Consider the following 23,422-nt stretch of genomic DNA (forward strand, 5'->3'; position numbering starts at 1 on the left):
AAATTACTTGTTACTTCAACAGGAGCTGTAGCTGGCATATTATTCAAACATATACTGTCAGACACAGAGATATTAACATTGGGGTCACACTGGGTAGGTTTCACATAAACATTACTAACTACTTTTTCTGTTTGCAAAATCGGGACAGCATGATCAATAACACATTACCCTTTGAGGCCTGAGGGTATTGAGCGGAGGCATGAGGGGCTTTATCAAGATGGCGAGCTTTACCCACTGGTAAAGAAAGAGGCGTTTTGCCAGCCGGGGAATTGGGAAAAAAATGGCGGATGTCTGTGGCAGCAGGCCGCCCAAATCCGGATTTCCTGCCCTGCGCCCCAAAATCAACCACCGGCGTCGAACAATATGCAGTGTGTTGTTCTAAGCGCAGAGCAGTCACAACGGTGCCCATAGATAATTTAGACCCACCTGGTGGTATTAACGTGGTAGGAATTCCTGTTTTTAATGAAGGGAGTCTGGCTTGCATCGTAAAGTGTACTGACACTTTCTCAGGGTTTTCAAACAAGTCAAGCAAGGCAGGAGGGCGAAGAGTGGGGTGGCTCGCTGCTCGCTAGAGAGCTAGAAAGCGTGACAGCACCACTCAGCTGAACAACTCCTCTGAATGCGCGTGCTGAACGCGCACGTTTGATGATGATAAGGAGTCAGCTGGAAGAGGGAGGAGGAACCGGCAGCAAAAGGGGCGGGCTGCAAGAAAAACAAAGGTGCAGCAGTCAATGCTTGGCGGCACGCCAATGAGTATATTGCACTAGAGCAAGTCAATGCGGCACACCTACCCAAAGTCAGCAGGGGGCGTGCCAAAGTCCTGGAATCGACACGTTAGAGTTGCTTTGAGCGGCTCACGGGGAAACAGGCTGCTGAATAAAGCGTCAGGGAGCAGAGCACCACAGCGAGACCACAGCGAGACAGCACCACTCAGCTGAACCACTCCTCTGAACGCGCATTGTTCATATTAGTGGTAAGGTCAGGTAGAGTTAGGTTTGGACAGAGCATATTTACTTTGGGCTTCCTGATGACATATGAGCACCTTCAGTTCCTTTACTTAGGTAGGGAAATCCCCATAGCGATAGGGAGAGATAGGCCTTTTCTTTATAATTTCATTAAAAGAGTATTGAAATGTCAATAATGTGTCCGACTCCTTCTTCCGACTCGCCACACCACATTTTTTCTTTATTTTACTATAGAGAGGTTGGGAGTAAGAAAGGAAGTAGAATTATTGTGCGCTTTGAACATGCCTGGATGCTTTTCTGTGATCCACATCTACATAGAGCACCTGCTGACTGCCCTTGGGTGGTAGCGGTGCGTGGTACAAAACAACATAACATAACATATATGATCTGGGGTGAATGATAATACATAGGTGCAACTAGCTGCATGAGTTTTAACACATATGCATTTGCAATTAAAATATGGCTACATATAACACATTTTGTGTCTTTTAGGTCTAGGTTATCGTGAAAATTTGGGTCACATAGATTTTTATCCCAATGGGGGAGCAGATCAGCCTGGCTGTCCACAGACACTTCTTTCTGGTAAGGCTTGAATGCATTTCTTTAATCAATATTTTTGACTGCAATCTGAGTTTGTAATCTTTTCAATTGCCAAATTTATCAATTTAAGTTCAACAAATCGTGTATAAGTGATCCATTTTCAGATCCATGTCTTGGGCATGAATTGCTTGCTCTGTAAACATGTTTATTTCAATGTAAATCCGATACTGGTGTTATAAAATTGTCTTAACCAGGTCTGCCTTCAGCCACTCGATTTATAAACACTATGCGTGTCCTTCACTGTAGTACTGTTAAAACAAGCGTTGGCAAAGCCAACAGTTTTGAATTCTGTATAAGTATTAGGCATTTGCCAGGCACTGCTGTTAGGTGCCGTTACTTGCATCATTGTGCCTGGCATGTACCTTTCCCATGCCTTCACAAAATCCCAAACTGCTGACATTGCCAATGGTTGTTGTACATGACTTCCTCCACTATGGATCATGCGTGCAACACCGTGATGAAAGTGCATTTTTGTCGTGGGGTGGAGAATGCCATTTGTTCCGGGGGACTGAGCAGAATCATCTGAGATTTAACACCCCAGGTGGAAAATGATTAGCATCCAGCGTTCTGGACCGCAGATGTGTTCTGTTCCGCTGGAGTTGCTGGCATGATCGTAGCATTCATTACTCATTAATGCAGCAGCTTTAATAACCGGTGGCGTATGCAACTGCACCAGCCTTCCCAACAAATATACAGAATGCGGTGGGTTTCAGTGTGCTCAGTTCTTCTGACATCCACTCTGGTTGGAAAAAGTTAACTATTACTTATATAGTTCTGGAGGTTCTGAAATTAAGGTAGTTCCAATTTAAAAATGTACTTATCAGTGAGTGCAAAACTTCCAAAATGTTTTTTCTATTTTGAATTTGCAGATCTGGCGAACGTCCGAGGCAATCTGGGGTGCTCTGTGTTTTGCCAATGACTTGTTCTGGTTTTTGGTTTCTTCACCCACTACACACAGTGAGGCGTTACACTCATTATGCACCAGTGTATGCATTCTTATGTTCATTAATGAGGCATTAAATCCCAGGGGGGAGGTCTGTCACGCGTATTAATTGCGGGCAAAACAGAGGGCACATACCGAGGCTAAGGTAAGCTAACAAGGGTTGCAGCCCACTCACCTTCTTTAAATATCTACATCACAAAAAGAGGTTGGAAACAAAAGGAAACAATTGGAGATTATCCTCCGAAGCTTGCAGGGGTCATTATAGCGGTGGACAAGTGAGCCACTGATCAGTGGACACTGATCACTGATGCTGGGACAATAAACATCAAGCTTTGTAACATTGGTTAAGGCCCCCTGCTGGCGCATTGTTTTTTACAGTTGCTCGCCAGCATTCCATTGGTGCAATGACATGATAATGCGGTTTGAGGCAGGCTGCAGTAGCTGGTAATGGCCCGAGTGAAGAAGGGTACTAACAATGGGCAGCTGCTTGTTACCGCATGGTACAGCCCACAGAATAGGACATTATTGCCATTAACATCCAGAAATGATTGCCCATTGGTGCAATTTGGAGGGGAAAATAAAGTAAAAGGAGAGCATTCTGCCGTCAGAGACAGGGCACTTCGTTTGGCAGGTCGGGAATAAGAGAGGCAAGCCCACGTTGGGTCGTAATCCAGACCAACCAGGAAGGGGAGCGCGGCTGGAAGTGGGTCAACGAGGAAACGAGACCGAGGAGCTGAGATGAGCAGAGTGGGAGATAGGAAAAGAAGGCTGGAGTGGGGAGTAAGGACAGGTGAGTGGCAAGATGGAGAGCGGTGATGCAGTGAGAAGCAGCTGGGTTGGAAAGCGGACTGCACTTTGGCAGATAAACATCGTGCTCCCAGCCACCTGCTTGCTGTGCCATATCGCCACGAGGTTAATGTTCATTAACTTCCTAAAAACATCCGTTCTGTTATCCAAATAAAAATCCAGGATGTGTGCATATGTGCAATGCCAGTGTAAACATATATGCTGGGAGGGCCTTACTATGTGACAAGACCGGTGCACAATGTTCTTATTTTCTGTTTGTCATAGCACACAAAGCATTCGAGCTCCCAGAGTAACACACAAAATAATGTCACGACATCTGTTGTGTGAATTCTACAATAATCTATTTCACTGTGAAACAGTTTCCATCTATTCATTTTGATATGTTCTCAAGCAGGTTTGAGCAGTTTGAGATTAATTAGAAAAAAAACCCCACCTCTCACTATATACAACGGTACTTATATATAGCTCCTGCAACCGCAGTGTGTGCGAATTCATGGCACTTCAAATATTATGCTGTTCTTTCACGCATTGTTATTGGTTCGCAATGCATCGAGCATGACCCGCACGATGCTCACAGGCTCAGACCACAGACTCAGTGGCATACTCTAACATTAAACACATTTGTACAGATTGCTACCTGCATAATGCTTTCATTGTTCCACTACATTGCAGCCAGAATATTGGTGAATGGGAGTTCGGTGTGTGCATTGTGTCAGCATCTAAGACCTGCTCCATCTTCATTGAATCTGCCATTTCCATATATTTACTTTTTTCGACCAAAAATAGGTCATAAAAGTCACATACAAAGCAATTAACAAAACAGATACAATATACATCATTGATAAAATGCAAAAATGCACAATAAAAAGAAAAACAGCTAAACTATGAAGTTGCACATTTGGCACTTAATGCTCAAATATCATTCCCCATTGCAGTTACGTGCTTAAACCGCGTCCTCCATGCCAGCAGCAGAAAGTTCCCCGTGCCATACTGCCCATCACATTCGCCAGCCAGACACGGATGCATCGCCATTTTAGCCCTATTGACGCTGGGAAATATGAAGAGTGGTAACACATATTTCCTCCCAGTGTACTTATACGCTGGGCACAACAAAACAAAATGCGCAATGCTTTCAGCTTCACTAGGGCAAAATGGGCAAGCGGCCGAACAGGATGATCTTGCAATGTTATAATGTTCAAGGTCATTGGGCCCGAGTGAAGTGAGAGGCGGTTGAAGAAAGAGGTCAATTAGTATATACTTTGCTGTGAGTGCTCGTTGTAAAGAGTTTTTATTTATTTGTAAATAGCAATGTACTCGTGTCTCCTGCCATTTAGTTGAACAAAATTGTAGCCTCTGCCAAAAAAGTTAAAATACATCATAAAGAATATAACTTTGAAGGTAATATTGAAAAAGATGACCATATTCGTCAAGGTACACACACACACACACTTCACAAACACACACACAACACACACATACACACACACACCCACCCACACTTCACAAACACACACACAACACACACACACCCACCCACACTTCACAAACACACACACAACACACACACACACACACACACCCACCCACTTTTCACAAACACACACAACACACACACACACACACACACACACACACACACAACACACACACACACAGACACACACACTTCACAAACACACACACAACGCACGCACACACACACACACACACACTTCACAAACACACACACAACACACACACACACACACACACACACACACACACACACACACACACACACACACACACACACACACACACCCACACTTCACAAACACACACACACACACACACACACACACACACACACACACACCCACCCACACTTCACAAACACACACACAACACACACACACACACACACACCCACACTGTTTTTTTGAAAGGGTTAATGTTGCTACTGATGCAAGTTGAAGCCTAAAAACTTAGAGAATGATGCAAACATTTAGGTAAAAACACAGAGTTCAAAGGTTACAAAATGCAAAGTCTACACATATTGCCAATACTAGGGTACCATCACTTAATCCCAGTCAATCCAACTACACATTAACCCTGTTTCTAAAGTTGATGTCACGTCTATGTTTTCATGGACTCATCCCACTGCTGATCCCTCACGTACCCTCCCTGCCTCCTTGTTTAAGTCTATTTTTCCTCCCCTTCCTCCATCTCTTACTACCTTGTTTAATCTTTCCCTACGGTTCTTTCCCACTAGCATTTAAAGCAGCCACTGTTCTTCCTGCTCTTGAAAAACACCCTCTTGTCTCCTCTTCTGCCCTCCTTTCAATTTACATCCAATTTCTTTTCTTCTGTAAACCTTTGGAATGATGTGTTATTGTACAACTTTTTTCAAATCTTATCTTTCACAAGTTACTCCCTCCTCAGCAACCTGCATTTCGGGCTGGTTTCTCTACTGAAACCACACTCTTGTCTGTATCTAATGCTATCTGTCTTGCTCATCATCATACACATTCTTCTCTATTGGTTTTGCTTAATTTCAGTGCCGCACTTGACACCACAGATCATCCTACTTTACTCTTGACTCTTTCTTCACTGGGTCTTTCAAATACTGTTATAAACTGGTTTTCCTGTTATTTCTCTAATCACTCAAAGAAAGGTCTCTACCTCCTGCTCCTTTCCTCTGTCTCATGCTGTTCCTCTGGGTCAATTCTTAATCCTGTATTATTTACTCCTTACAACTCATCTCTTGCTTCTTTAATTTCAAGCTATGGGTTATATACTAATCGTTATGCTGATGATACCCAGATTCTCCTGTCCTTTCCTACCTTTAATGATTCTATTCATCATCAGCTCTCTTCTTGTCGATCTGCTATTCTTTCCTGCATGTCTTCTCGCTTTCTTGGCCTTAACTCTACGAAAAATGAAATGTTATTTTTTCCACCTTCCCGTAAGATTCTTCCTCCTTTATCTGTTTTCTTTCAGCCACACCATCTTTTTGATTCTTCTTTTTCTTTCCATATCCTAATCACAGCTGTGATTCGTGCTTGTCACTTTCAACTTTTTTAACATTAGGAAAATGCATCAGTTGTTTGCCTTTTCTTCTGCTAAAACATTGCTCCAATCCCTGGTTCTTCCTCGTCTCTATTACTGTGGCAATAAGCCACCAGACTGCGGGCCAATACCGCCCCAGGTAATGCTCCTGGGACCATAGTTACGAAGCCCCGGGGGCATTACCTGGGGCGGTATTGGCCTGCAGTCGAGGGGCTTATTGCCATTAGTACCCCGGCCCGTTAGACCGGGGTACTAATTGCTTTTTTTTCTATTCCGAAACATGTTTCGGAACAGAAAAAAAAAAAAAATAAGGCAAAAAAATGGCCGCCGGGAAAGGGAAAATGTAGTCCGTTTTCCCTTTCCATGGCGGCCATCGGCAGCGGGCGCGCTGGGAACACTCTGTTCCCAGCACGTCCGCTCCCGAGATAAGAAGAAAAAAGAAGGTAAGTGGGGTGGGGAAGAAAAAAAAACGGACCGGGGTCTCTGCCGGGGGACGATGGAAGCCTCCAGCCGTGTGGAGGCTTGGAGCGGGGATGGCCCCACTCCGAGTCTCCACACAGCTGGAGGTTTCCATCGTCCCCCGCCGGAGACTGCGAGATAGAAGGTAAGTGGGGTGGGGTGGGAGGAGGGAGGAGGAAAGGGGAAAAAATGTCTTACCTGAGTCCCCAGCGGGGAATGAGGGAAGCCTCCAGCCATAGGGAGGCTCGGAGCGGGGATTGCCCTGTTTTGAGCCTCCTCATTGTCTAAGGGGCTGCCAAGCCCCTCGCCGGGAACAGAGTAGCCGGCACGCACCACGTGGACGGGAATACCGTGTGGTATGGCTCGCAAATGAGCCAATCACCACACAGTATTCCTGTTCAGCCGCGCGTCCCGGGTACTAATGCTGTTTACTGTGTGTTGGTTTTACACATTACATCCCTTTCCCCTTATGTTCTATTCTGCACTTGGCTGTCAGGACTCCTTTGTGTTTACCCCTGTCTCCTCATATTTCTCCTTATCTAGCCTGTCTTAAATAGTGTTGCATATTAACTTACGTTGTCTAGTATTTAAATGTATTCATGCACTTACCTCAGTTTCTTTTTGCTCCTTTATCTCTCTCTAATACCCTGCTTTTAAACTTCATTCTGCTCCTCAGTTTTTTCTCTTAGTGCCCCAAACACCCTCTGCTGATTCTTGCTTTCGTTCCTTTCAACTCCTTGCTCCTAAACTTTGGAATCCTCCCCTCTTGATAGTCGTTCCTGTTCTTCTCTCCCACTGTTAAAAAAACCTCACAATCCAATTATTAAAGATTTCGTTTTCTTGTTTTTGTCACTTGAACTGGGTCTTTGATCCTTACTTACTGGTTGTTATTCATTCATTTATTGTACCTTTATTTTACTGTTAAGGCTTTGGATAAAAGCGGCAAATACTTACATTAATACACAAATATATTAATATTAACTTACACTACACCACTGCTTCTCAAGACTCCCTTAAATTATAAAAAAGGATGTGGGCTACTTAATAATTAAGTGGCACATGTTGGTTGTTTGGCCATTCATCCAGTGCCTTTCTCTGTGGAAATGCACACTAACAAAATGTGTCTGTGCTTTATTTGGAGTATGCCTATTAGTACTGGTATCCTATTGCTTCCTTCGAATGTCATCACACTCAACTTTCAATGGTAACTTTCACAGAAATATGGATCACCCCCTGGACTTTGCTACACTAGCAGCTCTCCACACTGACTTTGCTACCTTCTCCCTGTGACAAATTGATTGCTGCCCTGCAGGAGCACAAAGATGAGCAGAGATTAAGGCACCTACTCATCCCTCCCACTTCTACAAACTAAGCACTAATACAATCATAAGTGTAAAGCAGGCACAGTTAAGAGATATACCTCCTTTGCCTTTTGTGGTAATGAGGGCCGTGGGAAGACTATTCTCTCAAGAGGGATGTGAATGTGGTTCAGTAGCAACCCAAACAGCGAAGTATAACAGTCCAAAATAAAGGAATGTCCAATCAAGGTTATATAAGAATACATATAGTATGATTAAACACACCATGTACAATAATACCTAGCTAGAACACACTGTAAAAACCCTCCCCTGTAGAAAGAACACAAAATGCGCAACCTAGCAAGATGCAGCACTCTGGGTAATGAGACAGGGGGAGAAAAGGCGAAAAAAGCACAATGTTCAAAGGATATGTTCTTGAGCGGCAAAAAGGTCTTAGGGTGTCCTAGCCAATCTTTAGGGCCCAAAATGGACCGGGGGGAGGGGAATGATATTATCTAATAATACCTTTGCTGTGTCTTGGCAGTTCGACACCAGTGAACCAGTCTCCTGGGCGCTGTTAATATGTTCAATGCGGTTCAAATGCTGTTGAAGCAAGGTCAAAGTGAGAGGTTTGAAAGGTTACTCAAGTACTGTAGATTGTGGAGCTCAGCAGTATTAGTTCAGTGTTTGAGATTGGAAGGCGGATGGGCCAATGACGAGATGCGCTTGCAAGACAGTTTGATGCAGAGGCTCGAAGGGCACAGTTTAGAAACAGCACCTGTGACTGATTTAGTGATCCAGAGGTGAAGGTTCAAACAGCAATTTGAGAAGTGCAGATGCAGTGGTACTTCTTGGCTCGAGCTGAGGAAACAACTCACTTTTGGATGGTGTGGTGCAACGGGGAATGGGTTTGAATGTGCCAGACAGCCGTCCGAAGTTCAGCGAGTGCCAAAGGCAGCTCCGATAGGTCCTGTTGGTTTGAGCTGGGTCAAACACGCTCAAATCACTGTGCGCAGTGGTTGGTGGCAAAATGGCAGGAATCCCAGCAGTCTTGTCTTTCATGAGCTGTAAGGGTCTAAGGTAAAACGTGAGTCCTTTTCTCGGGTTCCTAACACAGGGAGGCTAACACACACCATCTAGAGGTTCTTCAAGACTGTGAGGTCCAGGCAGCAGTATGTCTGGCAGAGTAGCTAGTCTTGTTTCAGCAGCATGCTCACCCCCAACGGTCCCTGGCAATGGTTAGGGGACAGAGCTTGCCTCTGCCTTGGAGCACCTGACTTCCTCTCACAATTAACTGACTTTGGAAAACGCCGCTCTCCTAACAGGATCCAGTGACATCTTCTTCAAGGATTGAAGTCCAAAAGATGATTCACAGAAGTGGTAGGAGACCCCTTCTTCTTCTTCTTCTTCTTCTTCTTCTTCTTCTTCTTCTTCTTCTTCTTCTTCTTCTTCTTCTTCTTCTTCTTCTTCTTCTTCTTCTTCTTCTTCTTCTTCTTCTTCTTCTTCTTCTTCTTCTTCTTCTTCTTCTTCCTCTTCTTCTTCTTCTTCTTCTTCTTCTTCTTCTTCAGACTAAAGTCCCCAGGTGATTGTACTAAAGCTAGTCTGCTTTAGGGGTCCAATCCCTGTTATAGGAACATGTGGACTTTATCATCGGAAATCACACCAAAAGTGATTTGTGCTGCAGGATGTGGAGGGGCTAGGAAGGAAAGATAGAGGTAGAAAGAAACAAGATGCTAGAAACTTCCTCAGAATGAAAAGAGCTACCCTTGTCTGCACTAACCCCACCCCTTCCTTTCTTAATACAATCAAAGGCCTTTAGATTTAAAGCATTCTGGTGTGAAGTCTAACCTTTTGTGAATGGGTGTCCCCTTTGATGCCCATCCTTCTGATGAGTACTGTAAAGCTGGGGAGGGTATTACCTGCCCTCACAAAAGGAACAAAGAGAGGCAACCCCCAAAGCATACACTCTTGCTGGGTGTAGCAGAATTAGCCTGTCTGGGGTAAATGCACCTAACCATCCACAGGTGAACTGGGCTCCGAGGGCTGACACATGTTCAATATGAAATTCATATGGCATGGATAAATATGAGAGGTGCTGGCCACCATAACCAACTCAGATATGGCTTATAGGTTCTGTTTAACTTGCCACCAGAACAGAAGTCTTATAGTTATGTCATTTTTGAAACAGTGGTGCATGTGCTAATTGCAGCCACTGCACTGCAGAGACTTGGCTGTCAATGCAGACGTCAAGAAGTCACCAGTGACTCTACGACCTGCTGTGTGCCACTGGAGAGCAGGCATGGCAGATCAGGCTATGGAGGCAGCTTGTCACAGCTGTATAGTATGCTTTCGGCATGGAGCTTTAGGACAAGGGAATCGGATGAGCAGATTTCGCTCCCTGAACTGGAATTACCCACATCATTTTATTAACTAATAAAAAATAAACAAAACAGGGCTTCTGCACCCTTGCCAGATGGCAATTCCACTCCCTCCCACACTCCCAACCTGTTGTGGAGTTCCTTATCAATATGCCCTCACCATTAATCGCTTGCCCACCTCTGATGCCACCTCCTCCAATTTTGATAAAAAAACCCTGTTAAAAATCCTTTAAATGGTCTGGCTCTCTATGGACTCCCTTACCACCACAACTCATTCTTCCCTGCCCTGAACCTTCTGTTTGAGTCACTTAGTACAACATCCCAATTTTCATACTGGGAGTTGTGGGGGGCTTTAACCTCCCAGAGCCCTTTACAGCCACCCACCTTTAACTTAACTCACTCCCTTTTGACCACTTCCTCTACTCCCTCTGCATCCATCCTTCCTACTCCAGTGGGCTCTCTCTTGACCTTGTATTTCTCTCTACTTTGTTCACATCATCTGATCTCTCCATTGACACCCCTCGCTCTGATCACGTGATTATTCTCTTTAACATCCAGGCCCCTCCAACCTCTCCCTTCTTTAGTGACCATGATGAAATTAAAGCCGCAGTCTCTTACCCCTTGCCTGGATGATGTGAGGACCTGTTTGTATTTGTATTTATTTATTTATAAAGCGCAGCCAGGCCCAGGGGCATACGGGCGCATAAGTTAGATCTGGTTACAGTTGCAATTGAAAGCAGTCAATAAGGGTTACGTTACATTGCAGTTACAGGTGGGTACAAACTTAGTCATGCAAATGCATATATACATAGTCTAGTATAAGTACATTAATTACAAAAGTGTGCCAGTGACAGTCGATCATGCTGGGATCAGGCGGTTAGGCTGTCATAGAGTCCATGTTGTGAAGCCAACACTTTGTGTTATGTTTAAATAGGTTAAATGAAGGTTCTGCTCGCAAAAGCGCAGGTATTGTGTTCCATAATTTAGAGGCTTGTACAGGGAAGCTAGCACCACCCGAGTTATGAAGTTTAAATCTCGGTATGGACATAGTGTTAGCTTGTGCTGCTCTAAGTGGTCTTGAAGAAGAGTGAGGTGTAAGTTGGTTGGTGAGGTAGGCTGGTGCAAGCTTTGCCCTGGCTTTATGTGTAAGGGCCAGAGTTTTAAGGGATATTCTGTGCTTGACTGGAAGCCAACGTAGTTTGCGTCTGGTCTCTGAGATGTGCATCTTTTTGGGGATGTTGAGGGCAGCTCTGATGGCATTATTTTGAATTACTTGCAGTTTTTTGATATTTTTGTAGCTAGTGCCTAAGTAAAGGGCATTACAATAGTCTATCTTGGATAGGACTAATGCTCTAGCAAGAGTAATGCAATTGGGTGAGGAGATGAACGGCCTACATGCAGTGATCAGCTTGCAGGTGTAAGTGGCTGATGATGCTACTGCATTAGTTTATTTGGAGAAGGATAAGGTGGCATCGATGTAAGCCCCAAGGGTTTTGGTGTTATTTGACACGGGGATTAGATTGCCATCTATGGTGAAGGATTTAAATGCGGGATTGAGATTTTTGAGTTTGGCGTGAGTGCCAAGGATGATCAACTCGGTTTTTTCGTCATTGAGACAGAGTCCATGATGTGCCATCCATGCTTGAATTACTGAGTAGATTTCATTAAGGGTTTTGCTGTCTGTTTCATAGTTCCCCGAGATAGGAATGAGTATCTGGGTGTCGTCCGCGTAATTGGTATACATGACACCCAGATAGTCAAGGATATCAAAGAGGGGCTTTGTGAATATATTATAGAGTGTCGGGGACACGCAAGAGCCTTGCGGGACTCCACAAGGTACTGGTGAAGGTTCAGCAGAATCAGTGGGAGAGAAGACCCTCATGGTTCTGTTCGCCAAGAAGGAACTGATCCAGGCTGTGGCTGCGTCTGAGAAGTGTGCTGCAGTTTTCAAGTGGTGACAGAGTGTTTGATGGTTGACCAGGTCAAAAGCTGCTGACAGATCAAGCAATAAGAGGAGTGCAAGTTTACCATTGTCTTTCAGGATTTGTATCTGGGTGGTGAGATCTATTAATGCAGTTTCCGTACCGTGTCTCGGTCGGAAACCTGACTGCCTAAGTCCTAGGAGATTGTTTGATTCTAAGTAGGCCTGTATTTGTAAATAGGCTGCTCTATCCAGTATTTTTAATAAGAAAGGTACAGTTGTTATCGGTCTATAGTTAGACGGGTTGGCTGGATCAAGAGTAGGTTTTTTAAGGAGTGGGATGACCCACGCATCTTTTAGGTTATCAGGCACTACTCCAGTTTTGAAGGAGGCATTGATGAGGTTGGTTATGAATGGTGCCAGGTCGTGCACAGCAGCTTTGATGATCGGGGCAGGGCAGGCATCACCTTGGCAATTTGAAGGTTTAAGTTTCCTGCTGATGTTTTCTACTTCCCAGATTGAGAGGGGTGAGAAGCTGAAAGGTTTACAAGTTGACTTAAAGGTAGGTGATTTGTTAGGTAATTGTTTGTAGTCCGGGTGAGCAAGTAGCAGGGATTTTTTGCATTGATTTTAGATTGTAGGCAAGCTATTTTATCTAATAAAGCCTTCTGAATATTACTACACCATAGTGCATCTGTAACACATTTGTCTATGGGGGCAATGGGGGATTCTAGTTCTTTCAAAATCTTAAAGAGTTCCTTTGAGTTGGATTCCGCTTGTGTAATCCTTTTGTTATATGTGTCCTTTTTAGCAATAAAGATGGCTTCTTTGTAACTAGAGGAGGCTAGGGTTAGCTCAGTCTTATTGGATAATGTGGGATGTTTTTCCAATGTGACTCTGCGGTTCTCTTAGCTTTGCGTAATTCTCTTAGCTGCGGCGTGAACCAAGTGTTAAGGTGACGCTGTGCTTTGGGTTTCCGCAATTTTAGGGGGGCAATGGTGTTCAGTGCTTTAAGTATAGCCTGGTTGTAGATATCCACTGAGACTGTGGGGTCAGCCTCTGAGTCGATATTGTTCAGGATGGGGAGTAGTATGGGTAAGAGTTTGTCAGGTGTAATATCTTTCTTATTTCTCGTGCTGGTGGCTGGGGCGATGATAGGCGCCAGGTGAGGTGTATTGGCTTTGATAGAGAAGGTTATTATGTGATGATCCGACCAAATGCATGGGTCATTGGATAGAAGGTCAATAGAGCAATTGAGGTGAGTGATCCAGTCCAGTGTTCTGCCTTTGATATGAGTGGGCTCGTGAATAATGTGCGTGTTCTGTCTCCATTCCTAATTCATGCCATGTAATTGACTGGACTGTGATTTTTATGACTTCCACTATCCTGTAATGGCTCCCTTTGATAAACAATATTATTTTCATGAACATTCACACCTTCTCACACTTGTCCTCAGCCCTCGATCCCCTCTGAGATCCAGACCCTCAAAACAAACATGTGCCATGACCTGTGACTCTGGTGCAAATCCTTGACCTCCACCTTACTCCTTGCTGATAAAAAATCCCTCACTGCCCTCTTCTCTGGAATATGCCAAATTCTTCTACTTCACAAAACAAATCTTTTCTATTCGCAATCACCGCCGCAAAGTCTCATCTACCCTCTAGCTTTGCTTACACCTCCCAAGAGAATATCTATTGCTTCCTTCATGTCTGCTTATGACTATGCTGACTTTGTCCCTCTAAAATCTCTAAAAGTCTTGACACTCAGCCATTCCGACTCTCCATTCCCTCTCCTCCTTCTTTCCGTGATCTCTCTGCCTTCCCCTTCTCAATTACCTCTCCCCTACCTCTCCTGCTGAATTAGTACCCATCCTTCACAGTACCAACTCATCTTGCCATACAATCAAACCTTTTGCTCCTCAAACTGTCAAAGATTAAGTCTCCATCACCTGAAATAAGTTCTTCAGACCTATATCTCTCCAGCTGCTGCACTCTTCCCTGCTTCTTTGAAATCTGCAAGTGTCCTGCCCTTTTTAAAGAAACCCTTCGCTGACCCAAGGATAGAAGCAAACTATCATCTGTCTTCCTCCTACCCCATTATGCAAAGGTCATGGGGCTGGTGGTTGTCAACCAGATCACAAAATACTTCCAGGCGAGTGGATTTGGAAATGCACTTCAATCTGCTATCCCTAGTTAGAGCTCCAATAGAGAGCACCCATGTTTGCCTCATCTTTTTCTCTGATGCTCTGATGCTCTCCACTCCAAACTATCATCTAGACTATTCTACCACTTCACCACTGTCAACCACTCATCTCTCTCTCCAGGACTTCATGGTTTGTAGATCTGCTCTAGCCTGGATTTCTTCTTACCTGGAAGTTCATTCATTAACATTTCATGGAACCCTCATACAGGTCTGCAACCTCTCTCCCTGTCAGAATCCCCCCAAGGATCAGTCCTTGAACTTCATCTCTTTGTCATCTAGACCCCCTCCCAGGTAGACCTCTTTGATGACAGCACTCAAATATGTTTTGCCTTTCCCGCCATCACCCTAGCCCCATCAGAACTGATTACCAGTTGTCTTATTTCAGACTGTCACTGGATAGCTCTCTGCTGCCTCATGCTGAACTCTTTGGAAGTCATCCTTGTCTTGGCTTCCAATGCCATCCTTACCCTTCCTTCACCTATTTCCTTCCCGTTTGACTTTCTTGCTCCCCCACACAAGGCTTGCAAACCTGGGCTCCCCTTTCATAGCAATCTCAAACTGGAACAATGTATCACTGCCACCATCTCTGCTACCTGTATTGACCGTTCAAACATATGAAACATTCATACATTCATCACCACTCTACCAAAATGCTTATCTTGTAAGAGGATTCAATTCAACACTACAGCTAAGTCAACGCCTAGTCTATAATACTGAATGAAAACCCTTATTGATATATCTTTATGTCCAGTTCATGCGTTCTGGATAGATTGAAGTCTCTAGTTTGGCTCTCTGGAGGTTTGATGGAGGTAAAGTCTGGATTTTTCCGGCAGAGCTTCCAGCGGCAGATGGATTTTGAAGGTCCCTATCTGTCCTGACTCTCTGCTTTTATGTGTTTTTGAGAGTGGGTGTGTGTGTTGCATCACTAGACTTGCCCCTCTCACTTGTCATTGGTCCAGCTTTCATTCCTCCCCTTGATTGGGGAATGAACTGTGAGTCAGAGTGATGTCATTTTATGGCTTGCCAAGAGGGCACTCCCTTGTCAGATTGCACACATTCTATATTTGATAATAAAAGACATATTTCACAGTTACACAGTTGCTTGAAATTACATATACATGGTGTGGCTGAATTTAGCCATGTCTCTGTCCAAATCTGCTCTTTCTAGGAGCTTGCATTCAAAAATGGCAACTTCTAGCACTTTTTCATGTGCTGAACAACATTGGATCTTCATTAAATTTTATACAACTGTTCCTCACATATCTACCCACATACCAATGCATTTTCGTTTGTCTAGCTGAAACAGGGAGTCTGTAATATTAATAAACAATGGGGTTTTGCCCCAGAACATCACACAAATTCGAGTTTGGGCTTGAATTAAAGGTACATTTTTTAAAGTAAGGCTCTCAAAGTTATACATTTCTGTCATTTGATTACAAAGAGTTATCAGTGTTTTTGTAAACTATATATTTTACTTTCATTTCAGTCCTCAGAGTGTTGAGGTCCGCCTCCAAGACTTGGGTGGGTCAGTCACAGATCTCTGCTGGCTGGCAGGGCTTTGTTGACATTAAACATTCAGAATTAACATATTCCTTTCAGAGGAAAGGGTCCTTTGTGTGGTCTCTGGGAAGCTCCCAGCCAGTCTGCCTTCTATCAATCAAGAGGTCATGTGAGATTCTAACTCCTGGTGTAAAGCTCTGGAGGTGAGAGGGTTTCCCAGGCTTCAGGCCTCTGGGAACAGCATGTGGCTAATTTTTAATTAAAATGCAGCCTTTGAAGTCAGCTGAGTCAAATCCCTTTGTCAGCAACTGCACTCAGTTCTCCTGTCAGAGTTTAGACCGCCAGCGCCCCCTTGAGGATTTTGTTGGTACTGCATGCAATTTTGGGATTTTCTTGGATTAATGCATTCTAAACAGGAATGGTTCTTACATGGTAGTAAATCCTTGCTTAACATTGTTTTGATGGGGCTCCTTACAGTAAAATGGTTATGTGGAACCCCACAAAAGGGTTGAATCTTTAAAGTGGTCCAATGAGTCACGATTTCAGCAACTTTTTGACATCAGTAACAGTGGATTTTGTTAACAAAGACCTTTCTTTACACTGGTGGGTGGCAAGTTAGGTAACCATTTTGGTGTGCGCACAACTGCGCAGCTCTCCTGGATTCTGGGATGAAATGATGGGCGGCGACAGCGCATCCCCATCTTTACGCACTCCAATGATTTATTTTTGTTCTGGGGTAAAATGATGGGCAGCGACAGCTTAATCCCCATATTTACCCCGTCTAATGATTCCACATGGGTCAAAACCCTCCACAAACCCCCCCGCCCGACTGCGCTTTGACTTGAGTCGAGGGGGAGTCGGTTGCAAGGGAGGTTTTGAACCCTGGCGCTGGTATGTCCACCTTATCTTCTTCCAATTCTGTAGATGGCACAGTTCAGCATCTTCCTCTCCATCCGGTCAGATCGATCAGTTCTCCTCGCCGGTCCTGATGGGAAGATTGGGCGGTACCCCGGGCCCATTGGATCTTCGTTCCCGGTCTCCGGATCGTCCTTCTTGGTCATTCTTCATGGTTTCATCGCTCCTAGGATGATAAAGGAAGAGCGGCAATACCTACTCATAGACGTTTTTCCACCACTGTTGAGATGGTGGGACAGCATATGCATTTCATCATGACGAAACATTACATTCTTATTTTGATAAAAAAACAGTATAACTAAGAGACAGTTTCATGCAAATCACAATATTTTAGAGACTAGATGTGGTATGTTTTATGGTTGGAACTGAATTAATCTGATACAGTACCCGCTAGGATTCCAGAGGATTCCTCCAGTTGTTGCAGAGTGTGCCTGGGATGGCAACATTTCAACTGGTTTATGTGGACCCACTTGTCTTCCCCCTCTGCCGAACCGCCTTTGGGGATGCGGATCTTGTAGGCCACAGGGGAGATCTTATCGACGATCTCAAAGGGTCCTTTCCATGTAGGCAAAAATTTGCGCTGCTTGGCCTGGTTCCTTTGGAAGTTGTATAGATAGACCCGGTCTCCCACCTGATATTCCTTCCTGGAAGTTTTCAGGTCATAATGGGTCTTCATGCTCTCAGCCGATCTTTCTAGATTCCGTTGAGCATAAGCAAAAGCATGTTGGAGGTGTTTCCTTAAATTCTCTACATACTCATGAGTAGTGGAGGCATTTATCAGTGTCTGCTCTTGGGTCCTATAGAGCAAATGCTGAGGAAGCACCATCTTGCGCCCAGTCATCAACTCAAATGGTGACATTTTGGTTGCAGATGAAGGGGTAGATCTGATGGCCATTAGGACCAGAGGTAATCGGATATCCCAACTTGGCCCAGAATCTGCCACAAACTTCTTTAATATGCTCACAATTGTCCGGTTATATCTCTCTACTGCCCCAGAAGAAGCTGGTCTATAAGCAATATGCAGCTTTCTCTTGACCCCCAGTATCTCCCACATCTTTGTCATTACTTCACTGGTGAAGTGGCTACCTCTGTCTGACTCAATCCTTTGAGGTAGACCAAAACGGGAAAAGATGTGGTTAATCATCAAGGCAGCTGCAGTTTCTGCCTTGCAATTTGGGGCTGGGAGACATTCCACCCACTTGGTAAACAAGCATGTCACAGTCAACATGTACTTATTCCCCCTAGCCGAGCGAATCACAGGGCCTACAAAGTCGATTTGTAAATCTGACCATGGCAGTGTCATTCCCCTCTTTTGTAAAGGCGCCCGGTGTGTGAGGGATGTCGGCTGAAATTGTGCACACACAAGACAACCCTTCAAATATTGGTTGAGGTCCTGGCCCATGTGTGGCCAGTATGCAACCTCTCTTAAGATTTCCAATGTTGTGTGAAACCCCCTATGACCGGCGGTGGCCGCATCATGGGCGTGACTTAACATCAGGCTTCGGAATGAGGTAGGAACCACCCACTGATCGTGGCCAGCTTTGGATTTCCTTACCAACAAACCGTCTTGGATCCGGAACATTTTTGGACACTTCATCAACACTCTTAGGTCCTCTTTCCCAATGTAATCGGTATCCGTCAGGGGAAAGTTCTCAGGGTCCTCAAGGTGCTGGTAAAATTTACCAATAATTGGATCCCCCTTCTGAGCGGTAATCAAATCAGCATCAGGGGTCTCCTTACTCCATTGTGCAATTGAAAGGTTGTTGTGAGCATTTGTCTGGGACCTAGTGATAGCAGTGACCTGGATTTCCCCCAACAGGGACTCAATCTCAATTAGATCCCCTTGGATGGCCCCAGTTTTGGCCAGCTGATCAGCTAAGTCATTTCCAGTTTTGTCTGGTCCCTCTACTTTGGAATGACCCTTAATCTTTTTCCAGTAAATGGTCATCCCATTCGATGTGACCAGATCATCAATGTTTTGGATCAACTTCCCATGTTTCAAGGGTTTGTTGTTAGCACATAACATGCCTCTGGTTTTCCAATTAACCAGGTGCTCCACGAACCCGTTCCGTACATAATCCGAATCTGTGATTATGACCAGTTCGTGGAGTTGATGCTGGACCGCAGTGAGGATGGCCTGATGCACAGCCATCAATTCTGCTACCTGTCTACTTCGGGGACCAATTTTGTATCCAGCGGAGGGTTCTGGGGACTCATTCACCCATGCATTCCCTACGCCGGCCACCAGTTCTTTCTCCCCATTGTTGTCAACATGGTAAGAGCATCCATCCACATACACAGTGGACATTCCCTCACACTTGTCTTCTTCAAAGACTTTGTGGGGGGAATTAAGGTATGCCTCCATGTTGACCTTGATTTTTAGACTTTCGTCCTCGAGACAGTTTTCTCTGGCACAATCATGCAAGTCAGCCAGACCTTGCGCGAGGGGACTCTTCTTGTTTTGGCCATATCTGACCTCCACAGGAAAGCCTTGCATTGACAGAATCCAGGAAGTAATTCGGGAATTACTCACATTTCCGGCCCGGATTCTGTCACTCTGGAGATATTGCAGAGGCTGGTGTGGAGTCTCCACTATGATGTGTTCCCCCTGGATAAACGGGCGGTAATTCTTCAATGCCCACACCGTTGCCAGGAGTGCCTTCTCACAATCGTTGAATTTTTCCTCCACAGAGGATAAAGTTTTGCTCGCATAGGAGATTACTTTATTGACCTTGTCATGCTTTTGATATAATACTGCCGTCAAGCACGTATTAGAGAACCCCGTCTCCAGGAAGAACTCCTTGTTTCTGACAGGGTAAGCTAGGCAAGGCGCTTGTGAGAGGCTTCTTTTGAGTTGTTTTACGGCCTCGGCTTGTTCTGGACCCCATTCCCACTTGACCCCCCCCTTCAGGAGATGAATCAGGGGTCTGGTGATCTCTGCGTAGCCCTCAATGAACTTTCTGCTGTAATTAGTCAGTCCAAGGAGGCTCCTTAGTTCCCGCAGAGTTGTGGGGTCTTTCAGTTTCTGAAGTGCTTCCACTTTCTTTTCCTGGGGACAGAGACCCTGAGGAGTAATCTCATGCCCCAAGAAATTAACACGGGTTCTACACCACTGTGCTTTCTGAAAGGAAAGTTTTGCTCCGGCGGCCCTCAACTGTGTCAGAACATAACGGATCTCCGCTATGTGTTCCTCAACAGTTGATCTTTTGATGAGGACATCATCTACATAAGCCAGGTTACCCCTTGCACCCAAGTCGGGCATGGCCTTGTGTAGAAAAATGTTGAATTCATTGCCGGAGTTGAGGTATCCGAAGGGAGTCCGGGTCCATGTGTACTGCTGGCCCCCAAAGGTAAAAGTCAGCTTGTATTGGTCCTCCCTACTGACAGGCACAGTCCAGTATCCATTGGTCAGGTCTATTGCAGTGAATACCTGTGACCCCTGGATCTGGGCCAGCCCTTGGTCAATGTAGGGCAGAGGCCATCGGGAAGTATGGACCCGTTTGTTGAGCTCCCTGAGGTCGGCACAGAGTCTCCACTGGCCGTTTGGCTTCAATATTCCCAGCACCCGATTATTGAAGGTGCTGTGGACTGGACGGATTATTCCCCGGGACTCAAGGTTCTTAATTATTTCAGTAAGGGACTCCATTGATGCGAGAGGCAAGCGATATTGCTTCACAAACACAGGAGTCATGCCAGGGTCCGTGGGGATTGTTGTTGTGTGGATGTCAGTGCGACCACAGTCATATGAGTCTACCGCAAAGAGATCTTGGAAATCCAAGAAAACTTGTTTCAACTTTTGCTTTTGTTCCAGAGTCACACAGGCATCAGCTAGGTTGACTCTCTCTTCCACCATCTGCCTGAAGCCTGGGAAGACTTCTGGTTTGGCTATCTCCGCGGCCTCCTCCAGCTGGGTGGAGAAGTCCCTGGTCAGAGTGCTGATTTGGACCGGAGGCTTCAGGTGGGCAAGGCAGCCCTCATGGACCTGGAAAATCACCTCATCCCTCCTGAAGTCACAAGTCACATCTTCCTTACCATAGGGGCAAGAAGTGTACACCAGGAAGTTCTCCCCATGCCGGGTAAAAATCCTGTCTGGTGTTGTATTGTCCTCACTGTCACTGTCAAAACAGTCCTTGGGGATTGGTCCTAACAGTTCATTTACTAAGTCGATGGAAAAATGTCGGTCATCAACCGCCATTCCAATAATGGTGCCTGCGGCTAGAGTAATACTCTTTAAGTCGCTGTTATCCACCTCTATTGGAATGGTGTCATGTTCTATGTTGACTAATGGAGTTGGGTTTACCCCCAACCCTTGCTGTTGGAGAGAAGCATTTAGATGTATGTAAGCATCAGGGTTTTTCAACTCTTGTCCCCTTTTAACTTTCACTTCCAGGGAGAATTGTCGGGTCCTTTCTGGGATGGTGACTTCCTCTTTGATCTGAATTTCAACTGCATAAGGTAGCAATTGAGCTGACCTAAATGCTTTTTCTGGATCATCAAAGCCCATGGGATTATCCGCTAATCGGGACCAAGCTTTGAAGTTTATTAGGTCCAAACTAATGGCAAAGCGATTGAGAATGTCACTGCCTAAGTAAAAGGCGGCAGTGACGTCTCGCACGACCCAACAATTATGGACTATGCTCTTGTTGCCAATGGAGATTTTGAGCATACACCTGCTTGGCAGGAGATGTTTTGAATTGGGTGCTTCCAGGTCCATTTCCCATTTGTCTATCAGTTTGAAGGTGGGAATGGCTGGATCTTTTGGAAGTTGGCGAAACATGGCTTCGCTGATGAAGCTCTTACCGTTGTTCACACACACTCGAGCGAGAACAGAGTCCTTCCCATCATTTAACTGAACAGGGATGAACAACTGCTCTTCAATTTGCTGAATATCAGCCAGGCTTTGAGCTGATTTCACATCTTTCTGGACTATAGGAGTGGGAGTTTCAGATTGTGGATTGGTATAGAATTTCAGAGTGTTTCCTTCCAGCGTGGAATACCACCTTAAACTGGAAGGAAGGTTGATTTTCAGAAATAGAGAGGACCCCCCATCACCAGTCTGTTGTCCTACTGCTATTACTGTCACGTCTGGAATTTGGCTATTCTGGAAGTGAAATTCTACTTGGTCAGATTTTTGTTCAACCATGTGGCATGTGCCGTTTAAACTAACATGGTTGACACTCTGTTTTAATTTTATTGGTCGGCTAGTCTGGGTCCAGAGGACCTTGCTTACACAATCTATTAGGGGTGACAACCTTCTCAGGAGGTCATTCCCTAGTAAACAAGGGGTGCCCTCTGGGGTCACAACTATGACCGGGTGTTTCAACTTATGTCGCCCAATTTTAATGTCCAAATCTGCAGTCCCCTCAACGGGAATTTCCTTCCCGTCAAAGTTCTGGAGTTGTCCAGGAAGTGAGGTGAGAGGAATTTGGTAATTCTCTCCCCTTCCTGCATTCAGTTCATCAAAGGCCCTTCTGGACAGAAGGGTAGCTTGAGATCAGGTGTCCACCAGTGCCGAGATTGTACCCTGCCCCTGTACTTGTACCGGGGCATAATATCTTCCCTCCTTCTCCTCAAGGGGGCACAGATAATGTACATTTTTGGACAACTGGTGGGCTAACTTTCTGGTTTTGGACATCGCGAGAGAAGAATTTTGGGCAGAATTCTGTGGAGAGCCTTGGGAATCTGAAAGAAAAAGTTGGCAACTGGAGATCAGAGCCATTGTGGGTTCCCCTGGTTCCGGTTCTGGGCCGCCCCCCCCTTTTTGGAGGCAGTCACCAGGATGGGTTTGAACCAGGGGGTTTTCTTGCTGTTTGTTCTGGGATGAGATAGTGGGCGGCGGTAGCTCAGTCTCCACATCACCCCAGTCTGGATTTGCATCCCTAGGGACCCATTTTTCTTTGGGAGGAGTTCCCCCCTCTCTGAAGGAGAAGATCCTTTTCCCAGGATCCTCTGAGGATCCCTCTCCCTCAAATTGGAAGATCTGTACCTCCTCCTCAAACTGAGTCTGTTTGGGTCTTTTGTTTCTCCTACCCCCCCTCTGCTCCTTAGGAGGCAGACTTTCAGGGGCAAGAGATTTTGTTTCCGGTTCCTGGGTTTCCAGGGGCTGTTTACAAGTGAGGAAGGAAGCTTCCTCCAAGGCTTTACACCCCCCTTCCCCTTGTGCCTCCTCCCTGGGAACCGGTGAGTTATCGGGGTGCTGCCCCCGTCATTGTTCTGGAGCACCAGGTCCAGAGTTGGGTGTGTTCTGCGCCGGCATGCTGATCTGAGGGTTCTGCTGAGCCCTCAGTATGTGACCCATACCCCGCGCCATGTTTTGAATCTGGCGCTCTAACTGGGAAACCCGCTCAAGCTGATACGGTGCCCTGTTTTCTCCCCTGGGCTGATCC

At 45.3% G+C, this 23,422-nt stretch overlaps 1 protein-coding gene across 1 annotated transcript in view; it reads left to right on the forward strand.

Annotated features, from left to right (window-relative positions):
• The window catches only part of LIPI (lipase I), a 420,036-nt gene that overhangs the window by 251,393 nt on the left and 145,221 nt on the right, over positions 1 to 23,422 (forward strand). The window contains exon 5 of the mRNA XM_069636429.1: positions 1,458 to 1,547. Within this exon, the coding sequence (XP_069492530.1) occupies positions 1,458 to 1,547 (90 nt within the window). The remainder of the gene's footprint in view (positions 1 to 1,457; positions 1,548 to 23,422) is intronic.

The sequence above is a fragment of the Ambystoma mexicanum genome, chromosome 7p (genome assembly GCF_040938575.1).
Source record: "Ambystoma mexicanum isolate Mex_15411 chromosome 7p, UKY_AmexF1_1, whole genome shotgun sequence".
Taxonomy (NCBI): Eukaryota; Metazoa; Chordata; class Amphibia; order Caudata; family Ambystomatidae; genus Ambystoma; species Ambystoma mexicanum.